The sequence below is a fragment of the Agelaius phoeniceus genome, unplaced genomic scaffold (assembly GCF_051311805.1).
Source record: "Agelaius phoeniceus isolate bAgePho1 unplaced genomic scaffold, bAgePho1.hap1 Scaffold_110, whole genome shotgun sequence".
Lineage (NCBI taxonomy): Eukaryota > Metazoa > Chordata > Aves > Passeriformes > Icteridae > Agelaius > Agelaius phoeniceus.
In genome coordinates this window covers 2345464-2367307 of record NW_027509876.1, presented here as the reverse complement: position 1 = coordinate 2367307, position 21844 = coordinate 2345464, and the positions used below count along the sequence as shown (strand labels likewise).

Below are 21844 nucleotides of genomic sequence, written 5' to 3'. Positions count from 1 at the left end.
TTTTCCCCTCACAAACCCCCAGAATTTTGCATTTTCCCCTCACAAACCCCCTGAATTTTGCATTTTCCCCTCCCAAACCCCCTGAATTTTGCATTTTCCCCTCACAAACCCCCTGAAGTTTGCATTTTCCCCTCCCAAACCCCGTGAATTTGGTATTTTCCCCTCACAAAAAGCCCTGATTTTTGTATTTTTCCTTTACTAAAAGCCCTGAATTTTGTATTTTCCCCTCACAAACCTCCCCAAATGCCCTGAAGGTTTGCACTTTCCCCTCACCAAAGGCCCTGAATTTTATATTTTTCCCTCACAAAAATCCCTGAATTTTGCATTTTCCCCTCACAAATCTCCCCAAACCCCCAGAATTTTGCATTTTCCCCTCACAAACCCCCTGAATTTTGTATTTTCCCTTTACCAAAATTTCCCAAACCCCCTAAATTTTGCATTTTCCCCTCACAAACCCCCTGAATTTTGCATTTTCCCCCTCACAAAAATCCTGAATTTGTATTTTCCCCTCACAAACCCCCTGAATTTTGCATTTTCCCCTCCCAAATCCCCTGAATTTTGCATTTTCCCCTCCCAAACCCCCTGAATTTTGTATTTTCCCCTCCCAAACCCCCTGAATTTTGCATTTTCCCCTCACAAACCTCCCCAAACCCCCAGAATTTTGTATTTTTTACCTTTTCCAGGCACGGTCGGTGTGCGGCTGCTGCTGCTGCCGCTGGTGCTGCGGGGCCAGCGCGAGGCCGCCCGGCTCTCCCTGCACCTCCCGCAGCTGCAGCGGCTGAGCCAGCGCGTGGCTGAGGCCAAACGGGGAACGGACCCCAACCAGGGTGGGTGGGGGAAAAATGGGGGAAATGGGGGAAAAAATGGGGGGGGAAATGGGGGGAAAAATGGGGAAAATAATGGGGGAGAAATGGGGAAAATCGGGTGAAAAATGGGGGAAAAATGGGGGGAAAATGGGGGGAAAAATGGGGATTTTTAGGTGAAAAAAATGGGGATTTTAGGGGGGAAAAATGGGGGAAATTGGGTGAAAAACGCGGGAGAAATGGAGGAAAAACGGGGACTTTTGGGGGGTAAATTGGGTAAAAAATGGTGAAGAAATGGGGGAAAATTGGGGGGAAAAATGGGGGGAAAATTGGGGGAAAAACGGGGGAAAAATGAGGGGGAAATGGGGGGGAAAAATGGGGGGGAAAATGGGGGAAAAAATGGGGGAAAATGGGGGAAATGGGGAAAAATGAAGGAGAAATGGGGAAAAAATGGGGGGTGAAAAATGCTGGGAAAAAATGGAGAAAAATGGGGGGGAAAATGCTGGGAAAAAAATGGGGAAAATGGGGGGGAAATGGGTGAAAAATGGTGAAAAAATGGGGGGAAAATGGGTGAAAAATGGTGAAACAATGGGGGGAAAATGGGGGGAAATGGGGAAAATTGGGAGAAAAATGGGGGGAAAAATGGGGGGAAAATGGGTGAAAAATGGTGAAACAATGGGGGGAAAATGCTGGGAGAAATGGGGGAAATTGGGGAAAAATGGGGAAGCATGGGGAAAAATGGGTGGAAAACTGAGGGGAAAATGGGGGGAAAAATGGGGAAAATGGGGGGAAATGGGGAAAAATGGGGGGAAAATGGGGAAAAAATGGGGGGGATATGGGGGGGAAAATGCTGGGAAAATTGGGAGAAAAATGGGGGGAAAAATGGGGGGAAAATGGGGAAAATTGGGAGAAAAATGGGGGAAAATGGGGGGGAAAATGCTGGGAAAAATGGGGGAAAATGGGGGAGAAATGGGGGAAATTGGTGAAAATAGGGAAGAATGGGGAAAAATGGGTGAAAAAACTGAGGAAAACTGAGGGGAAAATGGGGGGAAAAATGGGGAAAATGGGGGGGAAATGGGGGAAAATGGGGGGGAAATGGGGGAAAAATGGGGCAGAAATGGGGGAAAAAAAGAGGATTTTAGAAGTAAAAATAGGGTGAAAAAACGGTGAAAAAATGGGCATTTTAGGGGAAAAAATTGGGAAAAATGGGGAAAATTGGGTGAAAAATAGTGAAAAAATGGAGAAAATGGGGGGGAAATTGGGGGGAAAATGGGGGGGAAATGGTGAAAAAATGGGGGGAAATTGGGGGAAAAATGGGGGCAAAAAATGGGGGGAAAATGGGGGGCAAAAATGGGGGGAAAATGCTGGGAAAAAATGGGGAAAATTTGGGTGAAAAATGGGGGAAAATTGAGGGGAATTGGGGTAAAAATGGGGAAAAATAGGTAAAATTGGGAGAGAAAATGGGTGAAAAATGGGGGGAAAATGGGGGAGAAATGGGGGAGAAATGGGGAAAATGGAGAAAATAGGGTGAAAAATGGTGAAAAAATGGGGGGAAGATGGGGGGAAATGGGGGGAAAAATGGGGAAAATTGGGAGAAAAATGGTGAAAAATGGGGGGGAAAATGGGGGAGAAATGGGGGAAATTGGGGAAAAATGGGGAAGAAATAGGGGAAAAACAGCGAAAAAATGGAGAAAATCGGGTGAAAAATGGTGAAAAATTGGGGGGAAATGGGGGGGAAATGGTGAAAAAATGGGGGGAAATGGGGGGAAAAATGGGGGGAAATGGGGAAAAACGAGGATTTTAGGGGGGAAAAAATGGGGGGGAAAACGGTGACAAATGGGGATTTTTAGGTGAAAAATGGGGGGAAAATGGGGGAGAAATGGGTGAAGAACAGTGAAAAATGGGGATTTTAGGGGGGAAAATTGGTGAAAAAATGGGGAAAAAATGGGGAAAATTGAGTAAAAAAATGGAGAAAATGGGGGAGAAATAGGGAAAAATAAGGATTTTAGGGGGTAAATGGGGTCGAAAACGTTGAAAAAATGGGATTTTGAGTGGGAAATGGGGAAAATTGGAAAATGGGGAGAAATGGGGAAAATGGGGTGAAATTGGGTGAAAACAGGAGAAATGGGGAAAAAAGGGGCGTTTTAGGGAGAAAATTGGGTGAAAAAATGGGGGAAATTGGGGGAAAATGGGGGAAAATTGGGTGAAAAACAGTGAAAAAATGGGGATTTTTAGGTGAAAAATTGGGGGGAAATGGGGAAAAATGAGGGAAATTGGGTGAAAAATTGGGTGGAAAATGGGGAAAAATAGGAAAAATTGGGTGAAAAAATGCTGGAAAAAATGGAGGGAAATGGGGGGCATATGGAGGGAAAATGGGGGAAAATGAGAGAAATGGGGGAAAATGGAGAAATGGGGCAAATTGGGTGGAAATGGGTGAAAAATGGGGATTTTAGGGGGTAATTTGGTGGAAAATGGGGGGAAATGGGTTAAAATGGAGAAAAATGGGGGAGAAATGGGGAAAAAATGAGGATTTTTAGGTGGGTTAAATTGGGTTGAAAAATGGGGAAACATGGGGAATTTGGGTGAAATGGAGGAAAATTGGGGATTTGAGGTGTTAAAACTCTGGAAAAATGGAGATTTTGGGTGGAAAAATGGGAAAATTGGGGTGAAAAACGGTGAAAAAATGGAGTTAAATGAGCAAAAATGGGGGTGAAATGATGAAAAAATTGGGTTGGAGGGGCGTGGCTTAAGGATTGTGGGCGTGGCTTGTTAGTTTGTGGGCGTGGCCTTCAAAGTTTTGGGGGTGGGGGCAAAATTTGGGTGAAAAGAGATTAAAAAATGGGGTTAAAATGCACAAAAATGGGGATTAAAAGCCCCAAATGGGGTTAAAATGGGCGTGGCTTAAGGGTTGTGGCGTGGCTTATTGGCTTGTGGGCGTGACTCAACGTTTGTGGAATGGGAGACAAAATTTGGGTGAAAGAGGTGAAAAAAGTGGAGTTAAAATGCACCAAAATGAAGTTTAAATGCAAAAAATTGGGTTGAAGGGGCGTGGCTTGACGATTGTGGCGTGGTTTATTGTTTTGTGGGCGTGGCCTTAAAAATCTGTGGGATGGGAGGCAAAATTTGGGTGAAAATAGGCAAAAAAATGAGGTGAAAATGACCAAAAATGGGGTTTAAAAGCACAAAAATGGGGTAAAATGGGCGTGGCTTAGGGGTTGTGGCGTGGTTCGTGCAATTGTGGGCGTGGCCTAAAATTTGGACAGATTTGGGATGGCGGGGAGGTGAAATTTGGGTGAAAAAAGCCCAAAAATTGGGATAAAAATGCCCAAAAATGGGGTTAAAAAGCCGCAAAATTGGCTCAGAGGGGCGTGGCTTACAGTTGGTGGGCGTGCTTAAGGATTATGGGCGTGGCCTAACTTGGACTGGGAGGGGCCACAATTTTGGGATTTAAATTGCGGAAGCCACAGGGGAAAATTGCCATATATGGGCATGACGGAATTTTAGTGCTAAAACCCCCAAATTTGGTCCTAAAGGGGCGTGGCCTCGCCTCATTATGTGCTTGTCTTATTCCATATATGGGCATTGAGTGGGCGTGGCTTATCCTTAAAGGGACCTCACTCCATTTTCATTTTTGTGGAGTTTTTTTTCCTCAATTTTGGTGGGCATGGCTTGGCTGTGGTGGGTGTGGCCTGCCTGAGATGGCGTGGCTTAAATCGGAGTGGGAGGGGCTAAAATGAAGGAATTCAAAATGAAAAATTACCTTAAATGGGCGTGTCCTTATATGGGCATTACTACATTTAAAAGTTACCCCCCCCCCCCAAATTTTGTCCAAAAGGGGCGTGGCCTCACTTATCTCATTATTTGCATGCCCTATTCCATATATGGACATGAAGTGGGCGTGGCTTACTCTTAAAGGGACCTCACGCTATTTGAATTTCTGTTGATTTTTTCGGGGTTTTTTGTGGCTGTTCCTTGTCTGAGGGGGCGTGGCCTAAATGAGAGTGGGAGGAGCTTAAAAATTGGATCCAATAAGGGAAACAGGGCATGACCTTATATGGGCATGACCATAGTTTAAGGTGGAACCACCCATATTTGGTAAAGTGGGCGTGGCCTCGTGTGCCCCATCCATTACAGCCACAAACCCCCATTTAAGGACATCAAGTGGGCGTGGCTTATTCTTAAAGGGACCTCGCCCTATTTTAATTTTTTATTATTTTTCCTTTTTTTTTGTTGTTTTTTTTCTGGATTTTGGGGGCGGGGCTTGTCGGCCACGCCCTTTTGGACTGACCACGCCCCCTTTTAACCCCTCAGTGGCCGTGGCCTACTCAGAATTGGTGTCGTACCAGCGCCGTCACAACGTGAATCCGCTCCGGGGCTTCCTGGTGCCCCTCGTGCAGGTTGGAACCCCAAAAATCCCCCAAAAAATCCAAAATTCAGCCCTAAAAAATCCCAAATTCACCCCCATAAAATCCCCAAATTCAGCCACAAAAATTCCCCAAAAAATCCCCAATTCAGCTTTAAAAAATCCCCAAAAAATCCCAAATTCAGCCCCAAAAAAATCCCAAATTCAGCCCTAAAAAATCCCAAATTCAGCAACAAAAAAATCCCAAAAAAATTCTCAAAAAATCCCAAATTCAGCAACAAAAAATCCCAAATTTAGCAACAAAAAATCCCCAAATTCAGCCACAAAAATTCCCCAAAAAATCCCAAATTCAGCCCTAAGAAATCCCCAAAAATCCCAAATTCAGCCCTAAAAAGTCCCCCAAAATCCCAAATTCAGCCCCAAAAAATCCCCAAAAAATCCAAAATTCAGCCCCAAAAAATTCGAATTTTTGCCCCCAAAAATTCCCCAATTCAGCCCCAAAAAATCCGAATTTTTGCCCCAAAAAATCCCAAATTCAGCAATGAAAAATCCCAAAATCAGCCCCAAAAATTCCCCAAAAATTCCCCAATTCAGCCCCAAAAAATCCGAATTTTTGCCCCAAAAATCCTAAAATTCAGCAACAAAAAGTCCCAAATTAAGCCCCAAAAAAGCCCCAAAAAATCCTAAATTCGCCCCCCAAAAATTTGAATTTTTGCCCCAAAAAAATCCAAAAATCAGCAACAAAAAATCCCAAATTCAGCCCCAAAAAATTTGAATTTTTGCCCCAAAAAATCCCAAAATCAGCCCCAAACAAACCCCAAAAAATTCCAAATTCAGCACCAAAAAAATCCCAAATTCAGTCCCAAAAAATATGAATTTTTGCCCCAAAAAAATCCCAGAATCAGCAACAAAAAATCCCAAATTCAGCCCCAAAAAATTTGAATTTTTGCCCCAAAAAATCCCAAATTCAGAAACAAAAAAATCCCAAAATCAGCCCAAAAAATTCCCCAAAAAGTCACAAATTCAGCAACAAAAATTTCAAATTTTTGTCCCAAAAAATCTCAAAATCAGCCCCAAACAAGCCCCAAAAAATTCCAAATTCAGCCCCAAAAAAATCCCAAATTCAGCTACGAAAAATCCAAATTCGGCCCAAAAAATTCGAATTTTGTCCCCAAAAATCCCAAATTCAGCCCCAAAAAATCCCAAATTCAGCCCCAAAAAAATCCCAAAACCAGCCCCAAAAAAAATCCCAAATTCAGCCTCAAAAATTCCAAATTTAGCTCCAAAAATCCCAAATTAACCCCCAAAATTTGAATTTTTACCCAAAAAATCCCAAATTCAACCCCAAAAAATTCGAATTTTTGCCCCAAAAAATTGGAAATTTTGCTCCAAAAAATCCAAAGTTCAGCCCCAAAAATCCCAAATTCAGTAAAAAAAATTCTCAAATTCAGCCCCAAAAAAATTCCCAAATTCAGCCCCAAAAAATTTGAAATTTTGCCCTAAAAACTCCCAAATTTAGTTTTAGAAAATCCCAAATTCAGCCCCAAAAGATCCCAAATTCAACAACAAAAAAATTCCAAATTCAGCCCCAAAAAATTTGAATTTTTGCCCCAAAAATCCCAAATTCAGCAAAAAAATTTCACAAATTCAGCCCCAAAAAATCCCAAATTCACCCACAAAAAATCCCAAATTCAGCAACAAAAAATCCCCAAAAAAATCCCAAATTCAGCTTTAAAAAATCCCAAAATCAGCCTCAAAAAAATCCCCCAAAAATCCCAAAACCAGCCCCAAAAAATCCCAAAACCAGCCCCAAAAAATCCCCAAAAAAATCCCAAATTCAGCTTTAAAAAATCCCAAAATCAGCCTCAAAAAAATCCCCAAAAAATCCCAAATTCAGCCCCCAAAAAATTCGAGTTTTTGCCCCAAAAAATCCCAAAATCAGCAACGAAAATTCCCAAATTGAGCCCCAAAAAAATCCCAAAATGAGCCCAAAAAAATCCCAAATTCAGCCCCAAAAAATCCCAAAATCAGCAACAAAAAAGTCCCCAAAAAATCCCAAATTCACCCCAAAAAAATTCGAATTTTTGCCCCAAAAAAATCTCAAATTCAGCCTCAAAAAATTCAAATTTTTACCCAAAAAATCCCAAATTCAGCCACAAAAAATTCGAATTTTTGCCCCAAGAAATCCCAAAATGAGCCCCAAAAAAATCACAAATTCAGCCCCAAAAAAGCCCCAAAAAATCCCAAAATCAGCAACAAAAAATCCCCAAATCAGCAACAAAAGACCCCAAATTCAGCCCAAAAAAATTTGAATTTTGCCCCAAAAAATTTGAAATTCAGCCCCAAATTTTCCCAAATTGGCTGAAATGATCCCAAATTTTCTCTGATTTTTGGGGATTTTTCTGGGTTTTTTTTTTTGCCTCAAAAATCCACAAAGAAATCCCGAAAATTCTCCAAAAAAATTCTAAAAATCTCAAAAAATGCTTTAAAACACCCAAAAATTTCTTTAAAAATTCGTTAAAAAACCCAAAGTTTTCTTAAAATTTGAGGAATTTTTGGCAGTTTTAGGTTTTTTAAATAACTTAAAAATTATTTTGAAAATTCCTAAAAAACTCTCAAAAATGCTTAAAATGGAAAAAAAATTGAATAAAAATTTGGAAAAATTAGAAAAAAATTCAGTGAAGAAATCAAAAAAATTCCTCAATTTTTACAAAAAAAAATTCAATAAAATTTGCAAAAAAAAAAAGCCAAAAAATTTTAAAAAATCACAAAAAAGCAAAAAAAAATTTTAAAAAAGTAATGAAATTAAAAAAAAAATCAGAATAAAATTCTTTAAAAAATCCCAAAAAGTCCCAAATTTTCCCCAGATTTTCTTGCAATTTTTGGTCATTTCCTGAAGAATTTCTGCCTAAAAATCTTCCCTAAAAAATCACAAAAAAATTCCTCAAAAAATGGGAAAAAATCCTCAAAAATTCATAAAAAATCAAAAAAAAATCCGAAAAAAAAATTCCGTAAAAATCCAAAAAATTCCCCAATTAATCCTTAATTAATTTTCATTAATTAATGATTTTTGGGGGTCCCAGACCCCCCTTTTTGTGTCCTTTTTCCTGGCCCTGCAGGGGCTGGGCTGGTTCCACAATTGAGGCCAAAAATCCCCAAAAATTCTCCTCAAAATGCCCCAAATTCTCCCAAAATTTGTTAAATTTCTCCCATAATTTTGCCTCATTTTTGGGTATTTCCTGAAGAATTTCTGCCTTAAAAAAATCCCTAAAAATTCCAAAAAAATCCCTAAAAAATCATCAAAAATTCACTAAAAAATCATCAAAAAATGGGAAAAAAATCCTCAAAAATTCATAAAAAATCCCCAAAAAATCCGAAAAAAATTCCGTAAAAAATCCCAAAAAATTCCCCAATTATTCCTTAATGAATTTTAATTAATTAATGATTTTGGGGGTCCCAGACCCCCTTTTTGTGTCCTTTTTCCTGGCCCTGCAGGGGCTGGGCTGGTTCCACAGAAAAGGCCAAAAATTCTCCTCAAAAATGCCCCAAATTTTCCCAAATTTTGTTAAAATTTCTCCCATAATTTTGCTTCATTTTTGGTCATTTCCTGAAGAATTTCTGCCTTAAAATCCACCAAAAAAATCACTAAAAAAGATGAGAAAAAATCATCAAAAATTCACTAAAAAATGCCTCGAAAAATGAGAAAAAAATCCTCAAAAATTCATTAAAAATCCCCAAAAAATCCGAAAAAAATTCCGAAAAAAATCCCAAAAAATTCCCCAATTATTCCTTAATTAATCTTAATTAATTAATGAATTTGGGGTTCCAAAACCCCCCTTTTTGTGTCCTTTTTCCTGGCCCTGCAGGGCCTGGCCTGGTTCCACAATTGGGGCCAAAAATTCCTCCTCAAAATGCCCCAAATTTTTCCCAAAATTTGTTAAATTTCTGCCATAATTTTGCTTCATTTTTGGTCATTTCTTGAAGAATTTCTGCCTTAAAAAAATCCCTAAAAAATCACAAAAAAATCCCTAAAAAATTATCAAAAAATTCACTAAAAAATCTCTCAAAAAATGGGAAAAAATCCTCAAAAATTCATAAAAAATCCCAAAAAAATCTGAAAAAAATTCCGTAAAAAATCCCAAAAAATTCCTCCATAAATCCCCAATTAATTCTTAATTAATTTTAGTTAATTAATGATTTTTGGGGGTCCCAGACCCCCCTTTTTGTGTCTTTTTTCCTGGCCCTTCAGGAATGGCGGCGGCGCCGGTGCCGGGGCTGCTCCAGGGGGGCCTGGCCTGGTTCCCCAATTTGGCCGCTCCCGACCCCTTCTACGTCCTCCCCGTGCTGGTCACAGCCTCCACCTGGCTCGTGCTCGAGGTTTGGGGCGAAAAATGGGGATTTTGGGCAAAAATCTGGGAGCTGGGGCAAAAAAAATGGAGTTTTTCGGTGAAAAAATTGAGATTTTCGGTGAAAAAATTGAGATTTTAGAGCAAAAAATGCGGGTTTTAGGCCCAAAAAACCGGATTTTGTGAGGGAAAAAAATCTTTGTTTTTAGGTAGTCAAGCAGGGTTTTTAGGCAGTTGTGAGTTTTGGGGTAAAAAACAGGAATTTTGGGAAAAAATGGGGAATTTTGGTGAAAAAATGACGGTTTTAGGTGAAAAAATGGAGATTTTAGAGCAAAAAATGCGGATGTTAGGCCCAAAAAACTGGATTTTGTGAGGGAAAAAAATTTTTGTTTTTAGAGAATAAAAGAGGGTTTTTAGGCAGTTGTGAGTTTTAGGGTGAAAAATGGGGATTTTGGGAAAAAAATGGGAAATTTAGTTGAAAAAATGTGGATTTTAGGTGAAAAAATGGAGATTTTACAGCAAGAAATGCGGATGTTAGGCCCAAAAAACCAGATTTTGTGAGGGAAAAAAATCTTTGGTTTTAGAGAATAAATGAGGGGTTTTAGGCAGTTGTGAGTTTTGGGGTGAAAAAGGGGAATTTTGGGAAAAAATGAGGATTTTTGGTGGAAAAATGAGGATTTTAGGTGAACAAATGGAGTTTTTAGAGCAAAAAATGGGGATTTTAGGCCCAAAAAACCCGAATTTTGTGAGGGAAAAAAATTTTTGTTTTTAGAGAATAAAAGAGGAGTTTTAGGCAGTTGTGAGTTTTGGGGTGAAAAATGGGAATTTTGGGGAAAAATGGAATTTTTTGGTGGAAAAATGCAGATTTTAGGCCCAAAACCCGAATTTTGTGAGGGAAAAAAATCTTTGTTTTTAGAGAATAAAAGAGGGGTTTTAGGCAGTTGTGAGTTTTGGGGTGAAAAATGGGAATTTTGGGGAAAAATGGGAAATTTTGGTGAAAAAATGAGGATTTTAGGCGAAAAAATGGCGTTTTTAGAGCAAAAAATGTGGATTTTAGGCCCAAAAAACCAAATTTTGTGAGGGAAAAAAATCTTTGTTTTAGACAGAAAAAGAGGGGTTTTAGGCAGTTGTAATTTTTGGGGTGAAAAATGGAAATTTGGGGAAAAATGGGAATTTTGGGTGGAAAAATTAGGGTTTTAGGTGAAAAAATAGCGCTTTTAGAGCAAAAAATGTGGATTTTGGGCCCAAAAAACTGAATTTTGTGAGGGAAAAAAATTTTTGGTTTTAGAGAATAAAAGAAGGGTTTTAGGAAGTTGTGAGTTTTGGGGTGAAAAATGGGAATTTTGGGGAAAAAATGGGAAATTTTGCTGAAAAAATGAGGACTTTAGGTGAAAAAATGGAGATTTTAGAGCAAAAAATGGGGATTTTAGGCCCAAAAAAACCCGAATTTTGTGAGGGAAAAAAATTTTTGTTTTTTAGAGAATAAAAGAGGGGTTTTAGGCAGTTTTGAGTTTTGGGGTGAAAAATGGGGATTTTGGGAAAAAAAGGGGAATTTTTGGTGGAAAAATGAGGATTTTAGGTGAAAAAATGGCGTTTCTAGAGCAAAAAATGTGGATTTTAGGCCCAAAAAACCAAATTTTGTGAGGGAAAAAAATTTTTGTTTTTAGAGAATAAAAGAGGGGTTTTAGGCAGTTGTGAGTTTTGGGGTGAAAAATGGGAATTTTGGGAAAAATTGGGATTTCTGGTGGAAAAATGAGGTTTTAGATGAAAAAATTGAGGTTTTAGAGCAAAAAATGGGGATTTTAGGCCCAAAAAACCGAATTTTGTGAGGGAAAAAATTTTTTGTTTTTAGAGTAAAAGAGGGGTTTTAGGCAGTTGTGAGTTTTGGGGTGAAAAAGGGGAATTTTGGGAAAAAATGGGAAATTTGCTGAAAAAATGTGGATTTTAGGGGAAAAAATGGCGATTTTAGAACAAAAAATGTGGATTTTAGGCCCAAAAGACCGAATTTTGTGAGGGAAAAATAATTTCTTTTGTTTGTTTTAGGTAGTCAAGCAGGGGTTTTAGGCAGTTGTGAGTTTCGGGGTGAAAAATGGGGATTTTGGGAAAAAAATTGAAAAATTTATTTGTAAAAATGAGGGGTTTAGGTGAAAAAATGGAGGTTTTAGAGCAAAAAATGTGGATTTTAGGCCCAAAAAACCAAATTTTGTGAGGGAAAAAAATCTTTGTTTTTAGAGAGTAAAAGAGGGGTCTTAGGTAGTTGTGAGTTTTGGGGTGAAAAATGGGGATTTGGGGAAAAAATGGGAAATTTGGTGGAAAAATGAGGGTTTTAGGTGAAAAAATGGAGATTTTAGAGCAAAAAATGAGGATTTTAGGCCCAAAAAACCAAATTTTGTGAGGGAAAAAAGTCTTTGTTTTTAGACAGAAAAAGAGGGGGTTTAGTCAGTTGTAATTTTTGGGGTGAAAAATGGAAATTTTGGGAAAAAATGGGGATTTTTTTGGTGAAAAAATGAGGGTTTTAGGTGAAAAAATGGCGTTTCTAGAGCAAAAAATGCGGATTTTAGGCCCAAAAAACTGGATTTTGTGAGGGAAAAAAATCTTTGTTTTTAGAGAATAAAAGAAGAGTTTTAGGCAGGTGTGAGTTTTGGGGTGAAAAATGGGAATTTCGGGAAAAAATGGGGATTTTGGGTGAAAAAATGAGGATTTTCGGTGAAAAAATGAGATTTTAGAGGAAAAAATGTGGATTTTAGGCCCAAAAAATGAATTTTGTGAGGGAAAAAAATCTTTGTTTTTAGGTAGTCAAGCAGGGGTTTTAGGCAGTTGTGAGTTTTGGGGTGAAAAATGGGGATTTTGGGAAAAATTGGGATTTTTGGTGGAAAAATGAGGATTTTAGGGGAAAAATGGCGATTTTATAGCAAAAAATGCGGATGTTAGGCCCAAAAAACCGAATTTTGTGAGGGAAAAAAATCTTTGTTTTTAGAGAATAAAAGAGGGGTTTTAGGCAGTTGTGAGTTTTGGGTGAAATTGGGAATTTTGGGGAAAAATGGGAATTTTGGGAAAAAATGGGAAATTTTGGTGAAAAAATGAGGATTTTAGGTGAAAAAATGGAGGTTTTCGAGCAAAAAGTGAGGATTTTAGGCCCAAAAAACCCCGAATTTTGTGAGGGAAAAAATTTTTTGTTTTTAGAGAATAAAAGAGGGGTTTTAGGCAGTTGTGAGTTTTGGGGCGAAAAACGGGAACTTTGGGAAAAAATGGGGATTTTTGGTGGAAAAATGAGGATTTTAGGTGAAAAAATGGCGTTTTTAGAGCAAAAAATGAGGATTTTAGGCCCAAAAAATGAATTTTGTGAGGGAAAAAAATCTTTGTTTTTAGACAGAAAAAGAGGGGTTTTAGGCAGTTGTAATTTTTGGGGTGAAAAATGGGAATTTTGGGGAAAAATGGGAATTTTTGGTGGAAAATAGGAGGTTTTAGGTGAAAAAATGGAGTTTTTAGAGCAAAAAATGAGGATTTTAGGCCCAAAAAACCCGAATTTTGTGAGGGAAAAAAATTTTTGTTTTTAGAGAATAAAAGAGGGGTTTTAGGCAGTTGTGAGTTTTGGGGTGAAAAATGAGAATTTTGGGAAAAATGGGAATTTTGGGTGGAAAAATGAAGGTTTTAGGTGAAAAAATGGCGTTTTTAGAGCAAAAAATGAGGATTTTAGGCCCAAAAAATGAATTTTGTGAGGGAAAAAAATCTTTGGTTTTAGACAGAAAAAGAGGGGGTTTAGTCAGTTGTAATTTTTGGGGTTAAAAATGGAAATTTTGGGAAAAAATGAGAATTTTTTGTGAAAAAATGGAGATTTTAGGTGAAAAAATGGAGTTTTTAGAGCAAAAAATGGCGATTTTAGGCCCAAAAAATGAATTTTGTGAGGGAAAAAAATCTTTGTTTTTTAGAGAATAAAAGAGGGGTTTTAGGCAGGTGTGAGTTTTGGGGTGAAACATGGGAATTTTGGGAAAAAATGGGAATTTTTAGTGGAAAAATGGCGTTTTTAGAGCAAAAAATGAGGATTTTAGGCCCAAAAAACCAGATTTTGTGAGGGAAAAAATTTTTTCTTTTCAGAGAATAAAAGAGGGGTTTTAGGCAGTTGTGAGTTTTGGGGTGAAAAATGGGAATTTTGGGAAAAAATGGGGATTTTTGGTGGAAAAATGAAGTTTTTAGGTGAAAAAATGGCGTTTTTAGAGCAAAAAATGCGGATTTTTGAGCAAAAAAAAGAATTTTGTGAGGGAAAAAAATTTTTGTTTTTAGAGAATAAAAGAAGGGTTTTAGGTAATTGTGAGTTTTGGGGTGAAAAATGGGAATTTTGGGAAAAAATGGGGATTTTTGGTGAAAAAATGAGGATTTTAGGTGAAAAAATGGAGATTTTAGAGCAAAAAATGCGGATGTTAGGCCCAAAAAACCCGAATTTTGTGAGGGAAAAAAATCTTTGTTTTTAGAGAATAAAAGAGGGGTTTTAGGCAGTTGTGAGTTTTGGGGTGAAAAATGGGAATTTTGGGAAAAATGGGGAAATTTTGATGGAAAAATGAGGATTTTAGGTGAAAAAATGGAGATTTTACAGCAAAAAATGCGGATGTTAGGCCCAAAAAAACGGATTTTGTGAGGGAAAAAATTTTTTGTTTTTAGAGAATAAAAGAGGGGTTTTAGGCAGTTGTGAGTTTTGGGGTGAAAAATGGGAATTTTGGGAAAAAATGGGAATTTTTGGTGAAAAAATGGAGTTTTTAGAGCAAAAAATGGGGATTTTAGGCCCAAAAAACCAAATTTTGTGAGGGAAAAAAATCTTTGTTTTTAGGTAGTCAAGCAGGGTTTTTAGGCAGTTGTGAGTTTTGGGGTGAAAAATGGGAATTTTGGGGTAAAATGGGGATTTTTGGTGGAAAAATGAGGATTTTAGGTGAAGAAATGGAGATTTTACAGCAAAAAATGCGGATTTTAGGCCCAAAAAACCGGATTTTGTGAGGGAAAAAAATTTTTGTTTTTAGAGAATAAGAGGGGTTTTAGGCAATTGTGAGTTTTGGGGTGAAAAATGGGAATTTTGGGAAAAAATGGGAAATTTTGATGGAAAAATGAGGATTTTAGGTGAAAAAATGGCGTTTCTAGAGCAAAAAATGAGGATTTTAGGCCCAAAAAACCAAATTTTGTGAGGGAAAAAAATTTTTGTTTTTAGAGAATAAAAGAGGGGTTTTAGGCAGTTGTGAGTTTTGGGGTGAAAAATGGGGATTTTGGGAAAAAAATGGGGATTTTTGGTGGAAAAATGAGGATTTTAGGCCTAAAATTGGGATTTTCAGTGGAAATGGGGATTTTGTGTCCTCCCCGTGCTGGTCACAGCCTCCACCTGGCTCGTGCTCGAGGTTTGGGGCAAAAAATGGGGATTTTGGGCAAAAATCTGGGAGCTGGGGCAAAAAAAATGGAGTTTTTCGGTGAAAAAATGAGGATTTTCGGTGAAAAAATGGAGTTTTTAGAGCAAAAAATGCGGATTTTAGGCCCAAAAAAACCAAATTTTGTGAGGAAAAAAAATCTTTGTTTTTAGAGAATAAAAGAGGGGTTTTAGGCAGTTGTGAGTTTTGGGGTGAAAAATGGGGATTTTGGGAAAAAATGGGGATTTTTGGTGAAAAAATGAAGGTTTCAGATGAAAAAATGGAGTTTGTAGAATAAAAAATGTGGATTTTAGGCCCAAAACCCAAATTTTGTGAGGGAAAAAAATTTTTGTTTTTAGAGAATAAAAGAGGAGATTTAGGCAGTTGTGAGTTTTGGGGTGAAAAATGGGAATTTTGGGGAAAAATGGGAATTTTTAGTGGAAAAATGGAGTTTTTAGAGCAAAAAATGTGGATTTTAGGCCCAAAAAACCAAATTTTGTGAGGGAAAAAAATCTTTGGTTTTAGGTAGTCAAGCAGGGGTTTTAGGCAGTTGTGAGTTTTGGGGTGAAAAATGGGAATTTTTGGAAAAATGGGAAATTTTGGTGAAAAAATGAGGATTTTAGGTGAAAAAATGGAGATTTTACAGCAAAAAATGCGGATTTTAGGCCCAAAAAACCCGAATTTTGTGAGGGAAAAAAATCTTTGTTTTTAGAGAATAAAAGAGGGGTTTTAGGCAGGTGTGAGTTTTGGGGTGAAAAATGGGAATTTTTGGAAAAAATGGGAAATTTTGGTGAAAAAATGAGGATTTTAGGTGAACAAATGGAGTTTTTAGAGCAAAAAATGAGGATTTTAGAGAAAAAAATTGAAATTTTTAGGGAAAAATCTGAGGGTTTGAAGGGGAAATTGATTTTGGGGAAAAAATGTCAATTTTTGGTAAAAAATGGGGATTTTGGGTGAAAAAATGGAGATTTTAGGTGCTAAAATGAAGATTTTTAGACAAAAAATTGGGATTTGAGGAGAAAACTTGGAGGTTTTTGGGGAATTGAGATTTGGGGTAAAACTTGGGGGTTTTGGGCAAAAAAAAGGGATTTTTTTGGAATTTGGGGTGAAAAAATGGGGATTTTGGGGTGAAAAATGAGGATTTTAATAGGAAAAAATGGAGAGTTTTTGGGGGAAAGGTCCAAGTTTTGGGGAGAAATTTGGGGTTTTGGGGCGGGAAAGAAATTTTGGGTTAAAAATCTGGAATTTTGGGAAAAAATGGAAATTTTATGGGAAAAATGGGGATTTTAAGGGAAAAAATGAAGATTTTAGGGGGAAAGCTGAATCAGTTTGGGGAAATATTTTTTGGGGTAAAAAATGGGGATTTTGGGAAAAACCTGGGGATATAAAGGTGGAAAAAAATGGAGATTTTAGGAGAAAAAAAAATGAGGAGTTGGGGTGAAAAATGGGGATTTTAGGTGGAAAAATTGAGGCTTTGGAAGGGAAAATGAAATTTTTTCCAAGGCAAAAAATTTGGGAGTAAAAATGGGGATTTTGGGGAAAAATCAGAATTTTTAGGGCAAAAAAATTGAGATTTTAGTGTGAAAAATGGGGAGTTTTGCCCAAAAATGTGGAGTTTTTAGGGAGAAAAATGAGGATTTTTTTGGGGGGGGAAAATGAATTTTTAGAGGGATGTTTTGGGGTAAAAAATGGAGATTTTGGGGAAGAAATGGGAATTCCAGGTTGAAAAATAAAGATTTTGGGTGAAAAATGGAGAATTTTAGAATAAAAGGAGGAGATTTTAGGGTGGAAAATGGGAATTTTGGTTAAAAAAAAATAGGGAAAAGAGAATTTTGAAAAAAGGAAAATTTCCAAGGAAAAATTGGAAGTTTTGAGGGAAAAATGGGAATTTGGGGTGAAAAATTGGAATTTATTGGAGGAAAATTGGGAATTTTGGTTTTAAAAAAGAGAATTTGAGGAAAAAAGGGAATTTTGGGGGGAAAATTTTAATTTTTTTGGAGGGAAAATGGGGATTTTGGGTTGGAATTTTGGGGGGAAAATGGGGATTTTGTTATGGGAATTTGGGGGGAAAAATGGGGGATTTTGGTTCAAAATAGAAATTTTGGGAGTAAAGTTGTGAATTTTAGAGGGAAAAATTTGAATTTTGGGGGGAAAAATGGGAATTTGGGTAAAATACAGGAATTTGGGGGAAAAAAGGAATTTTTGAGGGAAAACCTTGAATTTTTGGGGATAAAAAATGGGAATTTTAGTGGGAAAATTTGGAATTTTTAGAGGAAAAAATTGGGAATTTTGGATAAAACTTGAACATTTTGGGGCATTTGAAGGACGTTCATATCCAAAAGGGGTGGGGAATCGTTATGCAAATGAGGGCTGGGGTTCATTTGAATATTTCTGTTTGCAGCTGGGGGCGGAGACGGGCGTGTCGGCGCCGGGGGCGGGGCCTGTCCGTCAAATCCTGAGGCTCCTCCCCCTTCTCTTCCTGCCCTTCATCCTCCACTTCCCCACCGTGAGTTGGGGGCGGGGCCTAAAAGGGGCGGGGCTTCTTCAAATAAAGGCGTGGTTACTTTAAAGGGGGCGTGGCTTCTAAAAATAAGGTGTGGTCATTTTTAAAGGGGTGGGGCTTCTTAAAATAGGGGCGTGGTCACGTTAGGGGGTGGGGCTTAAAATTGGGGTGTGGTCACTTTAAAATGGCCGAGGCTTCTTAAAATAGGGGCGTGGTCACTTTAAAAGGGGCGGGGCTTATTAAAACAGGGGCGTGGCCATTTCCTTCATTTAATTTAATTGTTTATTTCATTTTTATTGATTCTATTAATTTCTAATTATTAAATTTTTTTGGTTAATATTATAATTTACATTTTTATTTTATTAATATATTAATGCTTTATGCTGTATGTTAAATATTTATATTTTATAAATTTTATTTTTATTTTTATTATTTTTGTAGTTTTATTGTTTTATTATTTTGAGTAATATTAGAATTTTTATTTATCTTTTATTTCTGCATTTCTCTATTTCATATTATTTTACATATTTATATATATTTATATATATAAATATTTATAACTTTTCTATTTTTATTATTTATTTTATCATTCTGTATTTTTCTAATTTAACTCTCAAAATTTCGTAAAAAAAATTCCGAATTTTTCCCAAAATCTGAGAATTTTCCCTCAAAATTCTTAAAATTCTCAAAAAAACCCCGAAATTTCGCCTTTTTATGGCCACTTCCGGGTTTGCCCCTTAGCCCCGCCCCCTTTGTGGTATCCTGGCTGCTGATTGGTTCCTCCTTCCAGGCGATCTTCACCTATTGGCTGACGTCCAACAGCTTCAGCCTATTGCAGACGGGGCTGCTGCGAATCCCCGCCCTCCGTGCCAGGATGGGCATGGCCCCGCCCCCGGCCACGCCCCCGGCCACGCCCACCGGGCCCGGCCCTCAGAGAAAGGGGGGGATCCTGAAACAGCTGAAAAAAGGTGAAAAATGGGGAAAAAAATGGGGATTTTGGGGCAAAAAAAATGGGGATTTTGGGGGAAAACAATGAGAATTTTGGTGGAAAAAAATTGGGGAATTTTGGGCAGAAAAATTGGGGATTTTGGGGGAAAAAAAATTGGGATTTGGGGGGAAAAAATGGGGGGAAAATTGGGGAAAATGGAGATTTTGGGGGAAAAAATTGGGGGAAAAATGGGGGGAAATGGACAAAAAAAAGGAGGATTTTGGGTGAAAAAATTGTGGAAAAACGGGGAATTTGGGCAAAAAAAGGGGATTTGGGGTGAAAAAATTGGGGGAAAAATGAGGGAAAATGGGGCGAAAATAGGCAAAAAAATGGGGATTTTGGGTAAAAAATGGGGCGAAAATGTGGGGAAAATAAGGGTGAAAAAATGGGGGAAAATTTAAAAAAAAAGGAAAAAAGGGGGGGAAAATGGGGAAAAAATGGGAGAAGAAATGGGGATTTTGGGGCAAAAAAAAATGGGGATTTTGGGGGAAAACAATGAGAATTTTGGTGGAAAAAAATTGGGGAATTTTGGGCAGAAAAATTGGGGATTTTGGGGGAAAAAAATTGGGATTTGGGGGGAAAAAATGGGGGGAAAACTGGGGGAAAATTGGGATTTTGGGGGAAAAAAATGGGGGAAAATGGGGGGAAAATAGGCAAAAAAATGGGGATTTTGGGGGAAAAATGTTGGGGATTTTGGGGGAAAAAATTGGGGGAAAAATGGGGGGAAATGGACAAAAAAAAGGGGGGATTTTTGGGTGAAAAAATTGTGGAAAAACAGGGAATTTGGGAAAAAAAAGGGGATTTGGGGTGAAAAAATTGGGGGAAAATGGGGGGAAAACAGGCAAAAAAATGGGGATTTTGGGTAAAAAAATGGGGCAAAAATGGGGGGAAAATTAGGGGGAAAATGGGGGGGAAATATGGGGGAAAATTGAAAAAAAATGGAAAAAAGAGGGGGAAATGGGGAAAAAATGGGGGAAGAAGTGGGGATTTTTGGGATTTGGGGAAGAAAAATTGGGGATTTTGGGAAAAAAATGTTAAATTTTGGGGGTTTTAGGGGAGATTTGGGGGAATTCTTTTTAAATTTTGATGAATTTTGGGCCAAAAAAGGGAATTTAGGGGGAATTTGGGGGAAGTTTTGAGAAATTTGGGATTTTGGAGAATTTATGGGTAAAAACTCCTGGATTTTGGGTTTTTTTGTAGAATTTTTGGGGTTTTAGGGCTGAGTTTGGGGATTTTGGGGGGAATTTTGGGTTTTTTTGGGACATTTTGGGTCATTTGGGGTGGATTTTAGGAATTTTTGGGACATTTTGGAGATTTTGAAACAATTTTGGGACATTTTAGGTCTTTTTTTATATTTGGGACATTTTGGGTCATTTTTAAGACAAATTTGGGACATTTTCGGTGGATTTGGGGCTATTTTGCATCATTTTGGGACATTTGGAGTAATTTAGGGAAGTTTGAGGGAAATTTTGGGATATTTTGGGTGGATTTGGGGGAATTTTGCAACATTTCAGGACATTTTGGTCATTTTTGTTGGTTTGGGGACATTTTTGGGTCATTTTTGGTGGGTTTTGGGTCATTTGGGGACGTGGGTGCATTTGGGGCTATTTTGGGTCATTTTAGGACATTTTGGGTCATTTTAGGTGGATTTGGGACAATTTTGGGACATTTTGGGTCATTTTCACTGGATTTTGAACAGGTTTGGGACATTTTGGGGTCATTTTTGGGTGGATTTGAACCCATTTTGGTTCATTTTCCATCATTTCAAATGTGTATAATAAATTTTACCCTCCCCAAACCCATTTTTTCATGCCCCAAACCCATTTTTGGGGTCCTTAACCCATTTTTGGGGACCCCAAGGCTGATTTTGGGGTTCCCAAATTCGCAGAGTGGCGCGAGGCCCAGGCCACGCACGAGGCCGAGCAGCGCCAGTGGCGCCTCCGGAACCACCTCACCCTGGCAGCCAAAGGTGACCAAAAACCCCTCAAAAAACCCCCAAAACCCCCCAAAAAAACCCTCCCAAAATTCAATTTCTTTCTTTTTTCCAGGTCCTCTCCGCCAAACTTTCGCCCAAAACCCCCTGAACCCCCCCAAAACGGCGCCCTCAGAACCCCCAAAAAGGCCCTGGAAGGACACGCTGGGCTGAGGCGGGAAGGGGGCCCAAAAAATAAAAAACGCGCGAAAAGAGACCCCAGACTTATTTAATTTGGGGAAAATTTGGGTGGGTTTGGGGTTTTTTGGGCGCTTGGGGATGCCGTAGCAAGATGGCGGCGCGGGGGGTGACTCCGTACAAAATGGCGGCGCACTGTGAGGAGCAGCGGATGCCACAAAATGGCGGCGCGAAGGGGATTTGCCGTACAAGATGGCGGCCGCGCATGCGCAATAAGAAAGGGATTTGCCGTTCAAAATGGCGGCGCGCACGAAATCTGCCGTACAAAATGGCGGCTGCGCATGCGCAAAGAGGAATGGGCGCGGTTTCGCCAACAAAATGGAGGCTGCGCATGCGCAAAGAGGACGGAATCCGGTTTTGCCGCACATAGCGAGAAAATATCGATTAAAAATTATTAAAACCATTAAAAGCTCCATAAAAAATGAATCAATTCTAGGATTTTTAACAAAATTGCCCAAAATTGCGGCCGTGAGGAGAAAATAATTTCGTACAAGGGGGTGGTGACTGGGAGAGAGCGGGTCTGGGGGTTGCGTGAGGGGAGGTAAAAAAAAAAGCCTTAAAGAGAATTGAATTTTTAAAAAATTAGTCCTAAAAAGGCTTAAATTATAAAAAAGTCCTAAAAAAGCCTGAAACAGACTTTAAAAAGTTCTAAACTCCACAAAAAAGTCCCTAAAAAGGATAAAATTCCACAAAATGCCCGCAAAGTTATGAAACACCACAAAAATACCTAAAAAAGCCTCAAAGTCCACATAGAAAACCGTAAAAAGACTAAGAAAATATTTAAAGCCCTAAATTCCGTAAAATACTCCTTAAAAAGTCTGAAATTTTTTTAAAAAAGTAAAAAGAATGCAACTCCACAAAAAAGCCCTGGAAAAGCCTCAAAATAATTTTAAAAAAAGTAAAATAATTCCAGACTTAAAATACAAGCTTTAAAAACCTCTAAAAAGACCAAAAGAGAATCAAATGACACTAAAAGCAAATTAAAAATATTAAAAGCTAAATAAAAAAAACTAAAAAATTCCCAAATGTTAAAAAAGGCTCTAAAAAAGCTTCAAAGTGCACCAAAAGAAAACCTAAAAAAAGCTTGGAAATAAAAACCCCTAAAAAAGCTTCGAAATGATTTTTAAAACCCTAGAACGTTTCCCAAATCGGAAAAAAACCCAAAAATTCTCAAAAAAAATTTTAAAAGTACTAAAAATGGCGCAGAATAAAAACAAACTCTAATAAACGTCAGAAAATTTAAAAACAATTAGAATACTTAAAGTAAAAAGAAAAGTAAATATAAAA

The 21844-nt window shown here is 38.0% G+C and overlaps 1 protein-coding gene across 1 annotated transcript; it reads left to right on the top strand.

Annotated features, from left to right (window-relative positions):
* Positions 1-649: 649 nt before the first annotated feature.
* Positions 650-20576, top strand: OXA1L (OXA1L mitochondrial inner membrane insertase; the record flags this gene model as incomplete). The annotated part of the gene is given in 8 exon segments (XM_077173064.1): positions 650-827; positions 5115-5200; positions 9380-9413; positions 9416-9543; positions 17298-17402; positions 18190-18367; positions 20276-20356; positions 20436-20576. Coding segments are annotated over 8 exon segments (888 nt in total), but the record flags the coding sequence as incomplete, so codon positions are not given.
* Positions 20577-21844: the final 1268 nt, after the last annotated feature.